At 35.5% G+C, this 18,565-nt stretch overlaps 2 protein-coding genes across 10 annotated transcripts in view; one reads left to right on the forward strand and one right to left on the reverse strand.

The window, feature by feature from the left end:
• The window catches only part of LOC119071871 (patronin), a 53,168-nt gene extending 40,278 nt beyond the window's left edge, over positions 1-12,890 (reverse strand). For 6 of the 9 annotated variants that reach the window (XM_037176935.1, XM_037176938.1, XM_037176942.1 and 3 more), the window contains exon 1: positions 12,342-12,890. In XM_037176935.1, coding sequence (XP_037032830.1) covers positions 12,342-12,470 — 129 coding nt within the window. In that variant the 5' untranslated portion in view covers positions 12,471-12,890. The remainder of the gene's footprint in view (positions 1-12,341) is intronic. The other 3 variants (XM_037176937.1, XM_037176936.1, XM_037176939.1) reach the window with 1 other exon arrangement.
• A 2,599-nt stretch (positions 12,891-15,489) lies between these two features.
• On the forward strand, positions 15,490-17,069 carry LOC119071930 (SET and MYND domain-containing protein DDB_G0292454-like). The gene is made up of 3 exons (XM_037177053.1): positions 15,490-15,927; positions 15,994-16,288; positions 16,360-17,069. Exons 1-3 carry the CDS (start codon positions 15,590-15,592, stop codon positions 16,846-16,848), a joined length of 1,122 nt encoding a protein of 373 aa, XP_037032948.1. The 5' UTR covers positions 15,490-15,589; the 3' UTR covers positions 16,849-17,069.
• The last annotated feature ends 1,496 nt before the right edge of the window (positions 17,070-18,565 follow it).

Below are 18,565 nucleotides of genomic sequence, written 5' to 3' on the forward strand. Positions count from 1 at the left end.
AATGCAACATGGTATGTACACCTAGAAGTGAATTAATTTAGATAACAAATCGACGATGTCATAATATAAAAATAGCACAAGAAGGCGAGGAATTAGCAGAACGAGAAATGATTCTTCAACAAAACATCAAAAAATTCTTCATTGATGAAAGAATTGGTTTTCGGAGACTGTAAAAAACGCAAATAAAAAACACTGACTGCGTTATTTGGATGAGACACTACAGCTGTGACAGCTATTGTAGATTACCTGGAGACAAAGTGACCTGCTACATGTAAGATTTGCATTTCTTTTTTGTCAGTGAATTAGTCGGCGATTTACAGGAATCAAGACCTCAACTCTTGGAAGAGTCAGCAAGGAGTTCTTAAAAGATTGAAATTTTGACATAAACAGACCCACGTGCCTATGCTCAGTCAAACAAGAAAATTCGTAATTCAACATTTCCGTTTCTTTTGCAACGTTTGTACCCAATGTTGAATTGGATTCTACGATTGCTAATAATCCAGTTAGTATCAAACCATTTCTAACTTTACAAGGATCAATTATTCATAAATCTCATCTCTAATCGATATAAAAGGTATGGGACGTGTGGGACGTCTGATAATCATTTTTTTTAAGGTAATTCGAGGTACTTCCATCTGTCCTTCATTGTTTGATTTTGGAATATTGAATTAAGAATCGTAGTTTGCGATTCTTGAGGTCATTTGAGATAACTTTGTGTTTATACAACCGATGTCGCAGAGATAAGTTCTACCTTCCACGTATATTCCATGCCACGAATGGAAGATAATTCCTATGTTGTCTCACAAATCACTGGGTAATTCATTCAGACATACCTTTACATTGTAAGGTGCTATTCACCTGACGTTGTAATTACAGTTCGAGTTAAAAAAAAAAGTGTGCTAAGCGCATTGACATTAAAAGAAACCCCACCATCAATTAGCAATGAAAATAATTTTGTCGACCAATTAAAAACGAAATGTGGCGATGTAACCATACAAATTAACAGCGTAATTAGACGAGGTAATTGATTAACAAAACTCAGATATCATTCATGAAAATGATTCGTAAAAATTTTGAACGTCTTATTCAATCACCGGTACACATTCTATGGTACGATAAACATTTCAATCATCACTAAAATGTGTATGATTGATGCTGGACTTAATAAATGTTTTTTTTTTTTGTACGATATAAAATCTGCGCTGTGATTGATTTTGGTCAAGTTCAAGACTATTGACCACTTTTATTTAACGCTTTTTATTGAAGCAAAGAAAACATAAAATCGAGACCGAAAAAGCTAAAGTAATGTGCCATAGGTAAATAAAACTTTCACCAGTGCACGTTTATAAATGTATGTGCTACGTTATTGGTATATGAGGTCTTGCTGTTTGAATGTGCTGCAGGCAATTTGGTTATTACTTTTTTTCGTTGTTAAAAATTGGTGAAATTCAATATATTATGCTCTTTAGGCCATTGCATTCGCCCATTAAATAGCATTTTAAACGAAAAAAAAATTCTGGCAATCGATTTTTGTATTAGAAGATGCTTCAACAACTCTTGAATAGAAAAATGTAACTAGTTGCAACATGGTCGACCCATTTTTAAAAGTTTTCTCAGCTGAATACAGCTGTATGTTATTTTCAGTCGTAAGTGTTGATGGTTTATTGATTGCCCATCCTATATTTACATTACGTTTTCGAAACTTTTCTCTCGAACTTTTCTTTCTTTATTCAAGCAATTGTATTAACGCTGTGCAACATTTTTGAACGAATTTTCAATGGGAAATGAGACTTTCGTGTGCACTTTTCGTTTATCGGGCAGCAGGCTAAACTATTTGGAGCACTAAAATTAAATTCATTCAACTTTTTCCAGTTGAATATTAGAAACTATAAAAAAACATTCAAACACTGCAGCTTGCAGATAGTCTATTGTTGGCACAGAAAAATATTAGAATTGGATAAGAGTGTTTTCTATGTTGCCGCATCTGACCTAATAATAAAGCGATCAATCGAAATTAATTTTTCCTATTTTATCACAGATTGACTGTAATAAATCTCGAAGACTCGAGAAGAATGCGATATATTAGGTTCGAAGGTTCGTCAAAAGAATCATTTCGTTACACTGTCCGAAAATTCGCACCATGGAACTGGGCATGGAAACAATGAGATGTCCTGGGATTTGGAAGTCGAGTCTTCGCTGAAAAAACCTTCGTAAAATGTATGGACCGGGTACTAATTTTTTGGTTACCGTGAACTTTTGACTCGATTGCCAGGAAGAAAAAAAATATTGCCATGTCCGCATTGAGCAAGAGAGTAAGTAATCAACCATTTTGTAATGGTTCTTAGTAGTGACGACGTGAATTTCTACAAGAAACTAGTTCTGGAGTTACTCTGGACGAATCAAAGCAGAGGAGGAAGTATATCCATGGAGGAATCATATGTATTGAGTGATGATTACTCTTCACAGGTCTGGACTCTCGAAGAGACCATGCATAGAGAGACAAGACATAAATTCCATGTATTAGCTACCGCTACTTAGTAAAAGTAGCAGAAGTAATAAAAATCTACCTTGATCAACAACACGCCATAAAATTTTCTCGAAATCCCAATTTATTGGCATGCAAACAACAATAAAAAGTGCCAAAACTATTCACGGCTCCCCAAAGCATTTTTTTCTCGATGTGTTTATATACCCCCGCGCTCTATATATTCCCTTGTGACTTCGAGTAAACTTTTCAAATCTATTTGTCACAATTCTATTAATACAAATTCTCAATACTTGCGCGCTTCCATTTCCCCAACCAATACACAAAGAAAGAAAAAAAAAGATTTTCCTTGACGAGCTTTTTAGTAAACAAAAAGCCGAAATATCTGCTAACAACCGCGATATTAACTCTAATAAAACCATTTCCATACAATTACATTCAACAGACGACAAATTATTTCATTCTTTCCGTATATTTTCATTGTGTATGATAGAGCGCACCAAAACAACGCCCAATGACCGCATATTTATTTTTCACACGAACGTGCGAAGAGAACATGTGCGTTTACGAAAGACCATACCGCTTATATTGAGCGAACACATAAATGACATTGTGTAAGTTAGCTTGGAAGGTAGACATTGCCTAGCGGTAGGTACGATAATGATTAAAAGAAACAACAAAGCCAAGAAAAATAAATTATTTTGGAATGGTCGTTAATTGTTGTATTTAAATCCATTCATTAACCCATTTAGTGGAATCAAAGGTGAGAAAAGAAAATGTTTGTTACGACTAACGTTTACTTTTTTTCTCTCGGTATAGTGACAAAATTTCGATGAAATTTGAACATTTAATAAGACAAACTTATTCGGAGTTAATGATACCCGCCGTCCCTAAAACATATTTTTATATCAAAGCCACCATATAACGACTCTATTGTCTCTGTTCAATCATTTCAACACTCAACTTTCAGTCAACCGTAATCCCATTGTACATTTTCTCCATTTGATTTAACATCGATGAGCTTTGTATTCAAGCAAACAAAAAATGTCTTAATGCACTACAGCTAATCACATTCAGATGAATCGACATTAATTGACTTCTTGGGATACACTTTCCTCTTTTACATCTTTACATACCACATTCGTGTACCGCATACATACATGTCTGTGGTTTCATATTTATCATAAACAACAAGAATTCAAGTAGTACAGCCACCATTATAATGTATGAGGATTGAACAGCGTACATATGTCCGTCCGTTGAATTGCAATGTAAAAATAAAATGACAGAGACAATAAATGTTTTTCTTTAACGAAATATTGTGACCTAAAAATAGAAAACATTGTGTTTACGTACGTACATAAAATGCAATGCAACGGACGGGTTCTTATGTCTACAAAATAATTTTTGCATTCTTACAGCCAGCAAAACTTTCAGTTATAGTTTCATGAATGTTTAGCATGAGAATATTCCCGAGAATATTTCGTTTGAACAATTGTGTGATTTTATCATCATTTACTGTTAATTAAATTGTTAGCTGAGGTTGAGGTCAAGGTTTTACAATGAAAAGAAGTACACACACAAAAAAGCAAAGTTTTCATGATATCATCATCAACTATAGCACGCGACAATTTTCGATTTTTTATTTAGTGAAATGTTAATAAAACAAAATCAAAATGGTAACGATCTTAGAAATGACTAGACATCTATTATCGACAACAGTGCCAAAAATAATCGATTAGCTTTGGCTTGTGTTCTCCTATATACAAAAAAAGTGTTAAAACAAATGAAGTAAAAGATTTTTATCAAACAGAATGCAAATATTTAAACATTAGAAGTAATAGATTCAATAATTTGTAAAAGGGATTCACTATTAAAAGCTTATTAAATCTATTGAAATTAGGTGTATTCGGACAGAAATGGTGGCTTAGGAGGTGTACTTTAGGAATTTGCAGATGAAGGAGAAAATTGACGAAGACAAAATTGTGAACTAATCATACAGCTTCGTTCGGACTGATTTACTTCTAGTCATTGTGTGTCTCGGCTTAGCAATGTTGAGATTTTACAGTGTGTAGATCATCTTCAAGATGCGGTTATCCGAAAAACCGGAATTTTCGGTTCGATTCAAACCGAACCAAAACATTCGGTTCGGTTTGGACCAAACTGAGTATTTCGGTTCGGTTCAAACCAAACCGAAAACTTCAATTTTCCCGTAAACAATTGGAAATCGTGAAAATTGATTGATTTGATTATAAACTGAGCCAAAATAAGTAAATGGAGCGATTTTATGCGAATTGTATTAAATCACTAGTCTCTTATATATCTCATTCGCTGCTGATGATCCAAACAAAGTTGTAACCTCAAAAGGAGGCACATCTTAAGCAGCTAAAGCTGCTTAACCATCATCCTAGGTTTTCTTCATGAGTTAGATAAATCGTTTGTGAAAAACTTTAATGCAGACACTCTTGCATTACTGACCCAGTGCAGAAACTACAGTTTGCATAATCTGTTTAAATTAATCCTTCAATACTTATAATCTACTTTTGGGTAGGACCTTTGGCGATTTTACATAAAAATAAAATTCAATCCATCATCACGGCGACGCTAATCATCTCGGTAGGTAAATTATTTGTATTGAAATCAGCAATAATTATCATTAGATCTAGTGTGTCACCCACCGTTTCTTTCTTTGGATAACCGCTCCATAATTTAGAGTCCTAACCATTAACGACGTTTTACATAGTGACTCCGTTGAAGATTGAAAATGAAAGAGAAAATGGACACACGAAGGCCATGATTCTTTCTTTTAAAAAATTGACTGAAAATTCTTAATCTTCGGAAAATTGGTTCAAGAAGTTTTACACTAATAGCCGATGCGATTCCTTCGCCATGTAACGGGGTAACGTGGCCATTTATTTAAGATCCGTTCGAACGTCGCAAAAGATTATTTAAAATTTAGATCAATTCACGAAACCATCTATTTGTTCCAAATTTTTAAAGGCAAAACTGTTTTCCTATAACAATTCGTAAAAGGATGAATTCAGTTGAACCAAAGCAAATATTTCTTTTTAAAAATATTGAAAGTGTAGTAAAATAGATGGTGTCAAACAATTTGCAATCGTCATAGCGATCCCATGTAATCGATGTACAGCAAATTACCGTAAAAATTTGATGTTTTTTACATTAGATTTAAAAATTAGAAATTTTAATTTTGTGTACGTCAACTTAAACGTATTGAATGGCAAAACAGTGAAGCAATCAATCAGTATCCCGTTGCATGTGAACTTATAAACTTTTTCGAATTTTAGCGCTCACAAAAAACAAACGATTTGTTACACGTCTTGATCTAGTACGTTCAGTACTGCCATTTTGACGTATTGAGAAAGCGAAATGAAAAACATTGTTGATGTTTACAAAATGGTTCGTTGTATTAATGGAATTCTGTAAGTAAGAGTTGGAATCAAAACTCAAATATTTTAATATAAAATATTTAGTGTTTGATGACGAAATGTTGTGGAATTGATGGGCTTTATCTTTAAGCAGGTAATTTAATTCATAAACATGCATCGAAAGATGCACTGATTGAAATTTTCGAATTCTTTTAGGAAAATGATCCAGCATCAACTGTTTACATTAGATTAGATTGACGGTCCAAACTTTGGGAAATAGATTTTTGTCTTAGAATCGATGCGTTATGATGATATTTATTGTTGTATAAAAAATCCAAGTGACATAAAGATCTCTACTGTAAAATGAAATTTTGGTGCCGCACATTGAGACTCTTGGAACATCGAGTGACTTAAAATCTCAAATCGGTCTACTGACCTCGGCCATCAAAAATTTGTTCTGGGACCCCCCTCAACTTTCTTGTGTGAACCTTTTCTCCAAAGAAACCAAAACTCTACGACGCCATCTTGTCGCCGTACCAACGTCGAAGTTGTTGCTATGTTTTGGCACATTTTTCGACATTTCTCAAAAACGCTTCCGACGATTTTTTTGATATGCACATCAATCGATAGGTATTTCCAGTGGCATCCATCGACAAATTTTGGAGAAAATCGAGAAAAACTGTCAGAAAAAGCAGTCTTTTGCTATTTGCGGCAGCTCACAGGCTTCTGGCGGCTCTCAAATGTGTTCTATTGGAAGCGCCGACCTCAAAAACCCTTACGACGCAACTATCACGCCAATCCATTGATTTTACGCGAAATGACAGCTATTTTAACTTTCAAAAATTCCGACTTTGAAGCCACCTAGCGGCCAAGCGACACATAAAAAAAACTTTTGACCCACATTTCCTGAATCAGCATCAAAAGCACTACCGAAATCAATGATAATATCATTAGGTCCGAGGTACGGCCTCAGTCCTAACCTAGGTCCGAACTCGACTTTTTCCCATCTCTCCAACCTAAAAAACACTCCTACCTACTTTTTAGATTTTTAAAAACGACGATGCCCTTCGGGCATCGTTTTTTAGATTGTTGTAAAGTCATGTATTAAGAGCGCAGCGCTTCGCGCTGCGCGCTCAATAAAATCTTACTTGTTCTTATTGAACATGCTTTCTGACACAGTTCGTTTACGATTGCTCCATTTACTTATTTTCGCTTAGTTTATAATCAATCAATTTTGACGAGAGTAGCTTCATTTCCAATTGTTTACTGGAAAATTGAAGATTTCGGTTTGGTTTGAACCGGCTCACCTCTGACCTCACTTAAGTTTCGTTAAATGTTTCGTTCATTCAATCTTAACGTGTATCACATTTCTTGAAGTGGATGGCATTTCAAATGGCCCTTAATATGATCTACTTACATTCGAAAATATATCTAAATCTTTTATTTTCCCTCGCTTTCTGCTCATTTTCAATTTGTATAAACAAGATATGCGATAGCAGGTACATATCAATAAAGGAATTTGTGAAAATGAGTATTTTATCAAGTTCTAGTTGAAGATAATTGAAAAAGTGGCACTGGGACAATTTTATGACGAGGGAGATCGGATTAATTCTGTTTCTTTCTAGTTAAAATTCAGTAAGATCAGGAGTAATAGAGGAAGTAACTTGTTCTCGCATTACTCGTTCGACTCGCTTGATTCTTAACTTTTATAAACATTATACCTTGAACTTCCACCTACGAAATAAACACTTACTAAACGAACTAATCTAATCTAAACAAATAGCGCAACCTCTCTTCAGGACAATCACAATGATATCAACATGACAAACTTATCCAGGTCAAATAGTTCCCAGGGGTGAAACTTCTCTTCGTACTGACGTCATCAAGTTAAATGATAATCCAAAATTAGTCTCCATTTAATGTGATGTGATGTTACTTTGTGAAGGATATTATAAACTGTCAGTATTCTATTAGCTCTCTAATGAACTAAACCTCCATCCGCTGACTTCTTAATCTATTATCGGCACTATTATACAATCGTACAGTTGTATTGAGCAATCTCTATTCCTATATGATGATTCGTTATAGCCTGTTTAACATCGAAAAGAGACGAGACACATAAACATCACAAGTATATTCAAACATAAAGAGATGATGAATCGTTGTCTGAATCGAGGAACGGATGTCAAAAGTGCTTTTTAGCATAAAATGCAAATTGATTGACTTTTTTCCGATTAATTTACAAGAGACATGAATAAAATATCGAAATCAATAAAGTTGAGGTGACAAAAAATTGGCAAATAACTCAGTTAGTGAAAGGAATAGATCTCATTTGCATTATCACAATACGGCTCAACGAAAAAATTATTTTACACGAAAAGTTTTTAGTCTTTTTTCTGGTGAAACGACAACTTTTTTGCAAGAAAAAACTTGTGTTGTTTGCAGAGACTTTTGATTGTTCTAATAAACAACTTTTTTCCACAGAATGCACCATCAATCTTCAACGAAACTACCACCATTGCCACCATTATACAGATGAAACAGGAACAACATAATATAAAACTGAATTTGTTGAATGGATTTTTTTATTGTGTAAGAAAGGGTAATACATCAGTCAGCTCTAGTTTTGTTAGAGAAACAACCACGTAGAATAATTTTGGATGATATACTGGTGATACATTCACCTATATAATGTGCTGCTATAGGAAGACGACGTTATAAAAACACGTAAGGTTAAACAGGCAAGCAGTTTGTAGAAATGATTTCTAAATGTAGATGGTTTTTTTTACGGAGAAAGGCCATTTTGCGTACGTATAAATAAAAAAAGAAACGGAAAATCGATAGCGAAATGAAAATGATATTTGGTTATGTATATATGCGAATCTACTCAATCATTTGCGTCTAGCCTCATTAACGTTTTCTTTTGGCAATTGATAAGAGCATTTACGAAGTCAGTAAATTACCAATGTTCGGCGCAAACATTTTTTTAAATTAATTATAGAATTACAAGGTCACAGTTGCGACAAAATCAGTCCCTAGAAAGTTACTAGATCAAATCAAAAGACCATGGCACATAATTTGAATCGATCTTCTACCCTAAAAATTCGGTAACAAAAACACAAAAGAAGTTGGACGGTTTTAGCTGTAATCTGCAGCAGTTTTAATACTTAGGTTGTTGATTTCAGCACGTAACAATTTGACAATTTTCAGACTCATTTTTAACAGTTGAAACGCCGATCCCTATGGCTGGTTCTAATATTTGTGAATCAATTGAGATTTCGATATTTTTGAAGAATTTTGTAGAAACGTACTTACATAAGTTGGAAAGGAAAGTGAAAAGTCAAGGTTACGTGTGAAATTTCGATGGTCCGGGACGAAGCCGAAAAATATTGGTCGGCTATGTCGTCCATGGATGACGTTTTGACAACTCAAATAACCTTGGAATAGACATATGATGCACAAAATTCTCTCGGTAACGAAAGAATTTGAAACTGAATTAGCCAGCACAAAATTTCGTCGTAGAAGGAGAGGTTTCACTTATTCACGCAACATATCGGCACTGTTGACATGAGTCATTGCAAGTGTGGTTTCGATGGACAGCTGAGACTTCCTGCATTTCAGAATAAACCATTTTAATTTTTTTTAAATTAATAAGTGTGTTTTAGGTGCTTCGGGTGCCTCTGAAACTCGCAAACTTTATCTAATATGAGGGGAAAACTTTGAGCTACAGTCAGCCTCTACGTAGACGGTCTCCAAAAAAAATTTTTTTGTCATTAATAGAGGAAATGTTACTCTACTGCTAGAACTATTTATTAGTTTCATCCCTCAAGTATGTACGCCTCTATGACTGTTTGAAAATCACGTTTTTTAAACTTTAGCGTCCCGCTTCCCTTGCAATTATGGTACCGAATTTTTGTGCAATTGTACAACCAGAACAAGTTGTCCACCACTCTCTCTGCAGACATAATGGGCTATGCACCACGGTCACCGACGGTACGGATTAAAATCAAAAAAATTTTGTGGAACCTTGTTCAGGGCTCCGAGCTGACTAATAACATCCAAAAATACCAAAAGTGCATCGAAATACTCAGTTAAAATTCATTCAGCCGCACCGTGATACCTTACTTGACAATGGGGTAAATGATGAAAATAGTACTTCTTGCGTGTTTACCTACCTCGGCTACGCCTTGATCGCCACACAAGAAGAACCATTTCCATCATTTGCCTCATTGTTAAGTTATGTACTATTACCACCTGTGATTTCTTGTTAGGACTGGTAATGTAATAAGCCACTTTCGATTCTAGGGAAATCTAAAGGACGTAATAGTAATTTAAGAGATTTTTTAACGATAATCAACCGTCAAAACTTCCCAAAAGTAAAGTACACCCTTCCAGCATTGTTTTGGACATTTCCTTAAGAAACACTTTGGAACGGGGCATGAGGTGAGTGACATGAATTTTCATGATTTCAAGAATATTGGAGTATGTGAAATTCGAATCTAACTAGCCACGTACGAACCGTCTGCAGCCTACAAAACGTATGCTATAAATGAACATTTATGTCAAACCGAGGAACGTTAAACCAATTACTGAACAGATCAAGAATAATATTACGTGCCGTTAGTTTACAATTTGAAAAAAAGAAAGACGAAACCATTAAAAACGAATAGTTATTCGTACATTAACTCAGAACATTAATCTCGTTGACGTCAGCTCAATGATTTCTCTTTTTCCATATTATTTTTTGATATAATCAAATTTCCTCTAATCGAAATCAACAGAAAAAGATTCACAATCCACATAACCAAAATTTAATAAAAAATTAACCGAATAGACGATAAAGGTGATAACAGACCGGGATACTGTTGGGAATCAAAGAAAATTTTCGTTTAATTTTTTTTTTAGATATTTGGATTCATTCGTAATGCATTCTCGAAAATGTTGTTATCACAACCGCAGATACTTATAATTCTTATCGAATTTTGTATTTTCCATTATCACTTTCAATTATCGTTGAATTTATGCTCTTACTCATTCAATAAAGGATTTATAAATCAACTTTACAACCAGATCGAGTAAATATTTCTGAAATGTGTGTGTACAATAATAACCACCAACCATAAAATTGTTTGCTTTGATTTGAACATCAAGAAATTGAAAATTCGGAATTATTTCTGGCGGTTATAAGGCGTTGGTCGTTGTAATTTTGTAACAATGTCATAACATTGTTCACACAGAGTTTCTACGTTTGATACGTAAGATAACATTCCTTTTTATAGATCGATGTGTAAACGTTAGAATGAAAACAGCATGTGTCTGCTGCACGGTGAAAAAATCTGTTTTTCGAAAGTTTTAAATTTCAACAGACGAAGTAGAAGATTCAATCGTAACTTTTGCCGTTTACGAAAGGAGAACAATAAAAAATTGAAAGATTTCGTCCAGTGTCGTTTGAGAAGCGTTAGTCATTCGTCACTTTAATTATCATCGTCACTTATCGGTCCCTGTAATCGTTTTGAAAGACTTCAAAAATGATCATGAATTTTCGGAATTAAGAGGCAAGAGAAATGTTTGTTTTATGAATGCAGTCTGGATGTCATGGGCGGTTATTTAACTCTTAATACAAATGATTTGACATAAAACGGACTTGATCGATAGTAAATTCCTTCGATCACCCTTTGACCTTCAGTTGCACCATAAATCCGACCGATATCAATTCCGAGATGAGACAACATTTAAAGCAAATTGCAAAAAGAATTTCTTGTCTCTCCATTTCAATTGCCAAAAACAGACAACATGCGAGAAAATATGCGTGATGTCATACAGTAAATAGTTTTATCCGAGAAGCGACCATATAACATTCGTACATCATGTCAAGTCGTTTGAAAATGTATAACATAGCCGCTCAATAAACGTTTTTAATAAATGGTAATCACATTGCCAATCCACCGTATAAAATTGATATACCAAAAAGAGAGCAACTGAAAATTTCATGGAAAGTTGTTCGTGTCGTGTAGATACTCGTTCAGTCGACTAGTGTTTTGAATGTTTTGATTGAGATCATTTTGCGTTAACTAATATGAAAAATGCAGTGGGTATCATTTGTAGCCAAGACATTTATCATAACGACCATCTAACCACAAAGATATGTGCGTTGTACACACAGTCTCGATGATGTTTACTGTACAAAAAATATCGGCAGATTTGAGATTACGTCACCATCGCGCAACTGAAACGTCTCCTATGATATTATAAAATTCTACTCAATTTAGGTGGAAACATCACAAATCGCTGGGTACCACAAGTTTGGTCCGAACAACAACAGAGAACAAAAACATTACAACAAAAACGAAATATTTGCATGGGAACTGTAGGTGGTATTTTAAGTAGGTGACAAAATCGTCAACAGAAAAATGTATTCACTGTTGCGTTGTATGGATGGGGCTTAACTTTTATCAATGGTAACGTACCTGTTTTGACTCCATTGTATCCATATCTTGATGTGATGCTTGTTTATCCATTGTTTCGTTAATTTCACCCTGAACGGATAGTGAGGGATTCTCGTTTTTCACAAAGAGGCGTGAAAGTGCGCCCCACATTAATATTCACACAAACAACTTTCTGTCACAGAGCACACCACCGAAGAAAGAAAGAAATTTTATTCAATTCACCAGCACAGTCATCATCATCGATTTGTGTTTTCGAATGAAACATTCAATTTCAGTAAAAAATATCGTTTTACCCTTTTACACAGGAAGGCAAACGAGATCAACGACAAATTCACCACAATACAAATTAAAATTTGCACAAAAAAAACGTCCTACGCAAAGAAAACTCTAATTTCTACACTAAAAACTATGCTGCCTGTAATGGATTCACAATTACAAGGACGATATACCACTATTTGTTCAGATGGTCCAATAATAATGGATTGAAATTGTTTGCAATTCTGTTTAATTACGGCAACTTCTTTTCACGATTTAGTTTTATACCAGTTGTTAGCGGCCATTACAAAAAATATTTTGTTTTCGAACTTCGAATTATAAGTGTCATTCTGGTTGTTTTCGAATAGTTTTGCTGTAGTTTCGCCAGATGTCATTCGCAATCAACTCAACGAATCTGAGCAACATTTTTATATTCAAGAAAGACCGCGAAACAGTGATGACAGTGATATAGAAACAGGTGAAAAAAAAGTATGTCCAATCGACTTTAGGAATATAAGATAAGTATAAAGAGTAGAGTGGTCCGACAACGCTCACATTAATGACTCCCTCATAGAAAATAGTCCCTAGAACCGTTCAGAGAGAGAGAGAATTCTAAACGGGGACCTTAAAGGGTGAACTGCGTTTGGGCCTTTACAATCAAAAGTCTAAAATATGCTTGAAAAATATCCTCTCCCTAACGATTAGTGGTAAAGCTGTTTGTGAATCAAGGCACTGCTATTTTGTTTTATAAGCCTTATTAAGAAGCAGAGTTTGTCCTACTTGTTTTGCTCAATAATATAATTCGATGTTTTGAGAAATTGTTTGCTAATAGGATAATGAAGTTTGGAAACTAAGGGTAAAATCTAATACAATTTAGTACTTTTCTTCATAAAAAAACTGCTGTCCCCGAATTATTTTTTCATGAACAAACTTCACTGCTGTGACATTTCATGGGAATGAATCAACGTGAAGTTGTTACACAAAAAAAAGTCCAGTGAGATTGAAGTACTATAAAAAAAACGTGGCGCCTCTACAGGCCAACCAACTAGGCGAATCGAGGGGTAGAATCTAGCTAAGCGTATTGCTTGTAGTCGGGTGATTTCATCAAGGAACGTTTTTTAAGGCCAAATGAAACCAAGCCTGTGTTCTTTGTCTCACCGACCGTAAATAAATCCTATTCGGAGACACCAAGAAAGAACTGTTTCATTCGCTGCATTTTGCTGAATAAAGAACATATCGAACTGTTGCTCATTATGTTCTTTCGTTGAGTTGAAACATTATTCGAAAGCAACAAAATGACTTATTATTAGTCAGGTAAAAGCAACATTAACACACTAGGATGTTTGTTTAGTGTTGTTAATTTCATTTTGCAAAATTTTCTATTCTGTCCTTTTTATCATCAGGTTCATACACTACACATTCAACTCGTACTTTTTTGTAGCAACCATTTCGCTAAAAAACGAATGCTGAACGAAATCAGGGACTTGAAGGAAACAAAAATCAAATTCTATGGATGTAAGGTCCGGGTCGTAAGGAGGTGACATCAAAAGCAAAGCGAAAAATATAATCCACAAATGGACACGCAACACTTTGACGTAAATGATTACGGTTGCGATGGCCAAGCTGATGTGGCAGCGTATGTGTGTATTTATGATGAAAGCGACACTCAGGTGGTAGATGTGTCATCTACTTCGGAAGACGTGGTCGGAAAGGAGCGAGTAATTGAGCCAGTAAGGAGTACCTCAGCTGTCAAAAAGCAAATCGAAAATCAAATTTTCCACCTAGAAATGGCCAATAAATTACTTTGCGATGATTGCGAACTAGAGCGGCTCGATCTAAATTGCGAAGTAGCTCGCATAGATCGTAAAAAAGCTGTTTTAGACATGGAAATAGCAAAATTGATTATACGAAAAGCAGAAGTCAACCGAAAATACAGAGTACCAATTGTTACTAAGGAAAATAAAATTTTAACCAATAAACGCAAAATTAGAACGCTCAAACTACAATTAGAGAATATCCATTGACTAAGACTATAAACCACTAAATGAAGTAATAAACAAAATTGAAACGAAATTACCGCGGCTGTCTTTCTTTTAATTAAGTCATATCACTAAAAGTCATAGTTCCTAATATTAACATAGAAAATATAAGAAGGCTTATGACAACATCAAATTAGGTTCTAGGCTTCTATGGTAAAGATTTCTATGGTAAAAAATTTCGTCAACATACGTCCAGTAAACAAATATAAACGAAGAAAAAATTGAAAAAATTTCATTTTGTCTCTCACACGGAGTACTTCTTTGGTAAGAGGAAACTAAGCATTACTTCGGATATGTATATTCCAACGTCTGACATGTATATCGTACATGTCCGATGTATAATCATACATACTGCTCGTGTCACTCGTATGTTTATACGTCGATCATGTACGATAAACATGTCAGACGTTGGAATATACATATCCGAAGTAAGGCAGAAATTAAGCTGTCTGCCAGCCATTTATTGCATACTGGACGTATGTTGACGAAATTTTTTTATCAGTGTCGTTGTCGTTGTATGAGTTAAGAAAGTGCATACAAGAACCATCTTAAGGGAAAGGTCTTTACCACTATGAGTCCTCTTGTAATGAATTACTTCCGCTGCATACATATTGATTTTGACTATTAGCAATAACTTCGATGCATACAACTTTTATGGCTCGTAGCCAGGAGATGAAACCCAAACTAAAAATATGGAATTTGTAGACATGATTGGTAATGGGCCGAGTCAAAAAACATTCTTTGAATTGTTTGACTTGCAGCGCTGTAAGGAGTACATTCGGGCGGCTCATGGCATACCATATTACAATGAAATTGCGAAATCTCGAAATCAAAATCTTTTGTTTTCTTGACACATTCAGAATATAATAGTATACGGATCATTGAAACCATAGGATACGATTTCGAACTCGAGCACGATTAACGCGCCATTTCACATTTTTAACATCAAAACTCAAATTTCCAAATTTCGTTAAAATGCCATTCGCACCGGGTGATATTATCCAAGACTACGAGGAGCCATTTCTCAAATATTTGATAGCTTCATGCAAAAGTTCTCGATGCAATAACTGTTTTAAGCAGGATGAGTATTTACAACAGTGTCAAAAATGCAAAAAGGTCTACTACTGCAGCGATGAATGCAGTGAAACCGACAGGAAACGAGGCCATTCACTCGAGTGTAAACTGAATGATAAGTATCCTCAATTGTTGTGTGTTAATGACAGCACGGACCAAATTATAAGACTGATGTGCTACCTTAGACTGGACCAAACGGTTGCCAAGAAAAAATCTCAACTGTACAACGGGTCGCAACGGTAATTTTGTCTTTGAAACGCTATTTTCAATGACCTTTTTTTATCCATATCCTAAACCTCTTCCAGGTGCTTCAATGACCTGCAAGATCATTTCAACGACTTAAAAAATAATTCGGAAATTTCAAAGTCTATGAAATCATTGGCTGCGAAATTAAGCGCCTCCGGATTGTTCTCGACAGTGGAATGCAGCTATGATGGAATGATGCGAATGTACGGCGTCTGGAAAGTAAACGCATTCTCCATTGCCAATGAGGATGATACGGAAATTATTGGCTCTGCTCTGTACGTGCTTAGCTCAACAATTGATCATTCATGTCGGCCGAATGCCATCCGCGTAATGGACGAATCGTTTCGCATGCAGGTACCGTAATTACTGTCTTGATCAAGAAGTAACTCATTTTGTAAAGCATTCCGCCTTTGCATCATCCACAGATTCGTTGCATTTACGCCATTAATGATGGAGATGCACCGAGGATCACATACTTAGCAGGTATGCGTGACAGAAAAAAACGGCAAAAGGAGCTAAAGGAACGTTACCACTTCGATTGTGGATGTGTGTCGTGCGAGCTAGAAAAACGATACTCGGATGTCGATTATCGTGCATTGGCCGCGAGGTGCGATGCGTTCAGAAGAAAGGACATTCACTCTGATGCTGAGCTGAATGAGGCTAAGAATATCTTGAAAGAAATGGCAAAGCTCTTTTGGCCGTACGACGAACGGATAACGAACTTCTATTATGACGCACTATCACGTCTGTTGGCTACATTATGGGGGCCATACAATCCTAAGCCGACGGTTGCGGATGTGAAGAGATTCGCCGAGCAGGTTGAAGAGAGATTGCGTATTACGTTCGGGACGGATCACAGAGACTACAAATATTTCAGTGAAACAATTGCTCCTAGACTTGAACGGATGTTGTAGGTTTGGTTTGTTTCGTGCACTTGGTGACAATTTTTTTCTTGTAAAAACCGTTGCTGAATTTTAAATCATTTATCTGTAAAACCATCATTGTTATTTATACATCCTGACAATTTCTATGTTAAATGAATGCAATTTTCATCCATTTTGAGTTAGCCGCAATATTGTAATTTGAATGATAAAACGATTATACAGACACTCTAAATAAAATGCGCATTTTTTACCCAAACATTCAGGAAAGTGTTGTGAAAAGAAGTTTGTAAAGGATCAACGCACTTCAAGCATTAGTGATCATCGAGGTGATCCAGTTTCAGTATTATATTATTAGAGTACCACTCATGCTTGAAGTGCGTTGAAAGGATATGTCTTTACGTCATATTTAAGAACGCGATATCATAACCGTTTCATGTTAGTAACGTCATGTCATCAGCCTTTCACATTTTTATTTATATGGATAATCCGAGCTAATTTGAGACTTTTCGAAATATGTTCACCAAATGAAAGCCAATTTCAGAAAAACAAGGCATCAGAACAGTCGGAGCGTTTGCTGCGACTGAGCCCCGTACAATCCCGTAAACCTATTGCGTCCGTAACCATAATACGTCCGTAGCCCTAATACGCCTGTAACCCTAATACGTCTTCACCCCTCTTATGCGTCTGTTACCAAAATGCTTCCGTAACCCGCTTGCGTCCTTGACATTATTGTCCACCTAGCCGAAGTTGTATTGGGCATAGTCAGATTTACTGAAAGTGTTCATTTTTAAAGTAACATTGCATAGCGCAATTACGAAAGCCCGTACGAAGTACCTCTGAAATAAAACCAACAATTTACAACATTATTTTAAGAACCCAAAATTTTTTGCCAACTTACTATTCGGTATTCAATTACCTCTCAAATAAAACAAAAACAAGAGGAGATTGACGCGGCAGGCGCGTTAGCAATAGACTCGCACGTTCCTAAACTACATTTTTCGCAATATTTCCACTCATTTCGTAGTTGAGTGTAATTGCTATTACAATTGCCACAATCGCAGTAGTCCTTATTACATAAATTCAATTACGAAATTTATGGTAAAATTGTGAAATCACATAATAGTCAACTGTCAAATGTCGAACAATGTAGGGTTAGCGGATCATACATTTTAATCAGTCAAGTCGTGACGCTCGTCTAGTTAACATCTCCGCTAAAACATTCTCTCTCAACTATCAACTATTGATAGTTGACTATCAATAGTTGAGGGAGAATGTTTTAGTGGAGATGTTAACTGGACGAGCGGATCACACATTTTAATCAGTCAAGTCGTGACTCTTGTCTAGTTAACATCACCGTTAAAACATTCTCTCTCAACTATCAACTATTGATAGTTGACTATCAATTTGAGGGAGAATGTTTTAGCGGAGATGTTAACTGGACGAGCGTCATGAATTGACTGATTAAAATGTATGATCCGCTAGCTACTAGATTGTTCGACATTTGATGGTCAACTATTGAAAGTTAACTATCACACCAATTTCGCAATATTTCGCATGATTTCGCAATATTTCGCATGATTTCGCAATATTTCCACACATTGCGTAATTGAATTTATTACAGAAATTTACAGCAATTTACGCAGCCCTCGTCTGGTGAACATCTTCGTTGAAGCATACTGCTGGCCACTTTCAGATACTAATATTTGAGTTCTCATCGAAAAGGCTCACCCTCTATCACATATCAGAC

This window comes from Bradysia coprophila, assembly GCF_014529535.1.
Source record: "Bradysia coprophila strain Holo2 chromosome IV unlocalized genomic scaffold, BU_Bcop_v1 contig_5, whole genome shotgun sequence".
Taxonomy (NCBI): Eukaryota; Metazoa; Arthropoda; class Insecta; order Diptera; family Sciaridae; genus Bradysia; species Bradysia coprophila.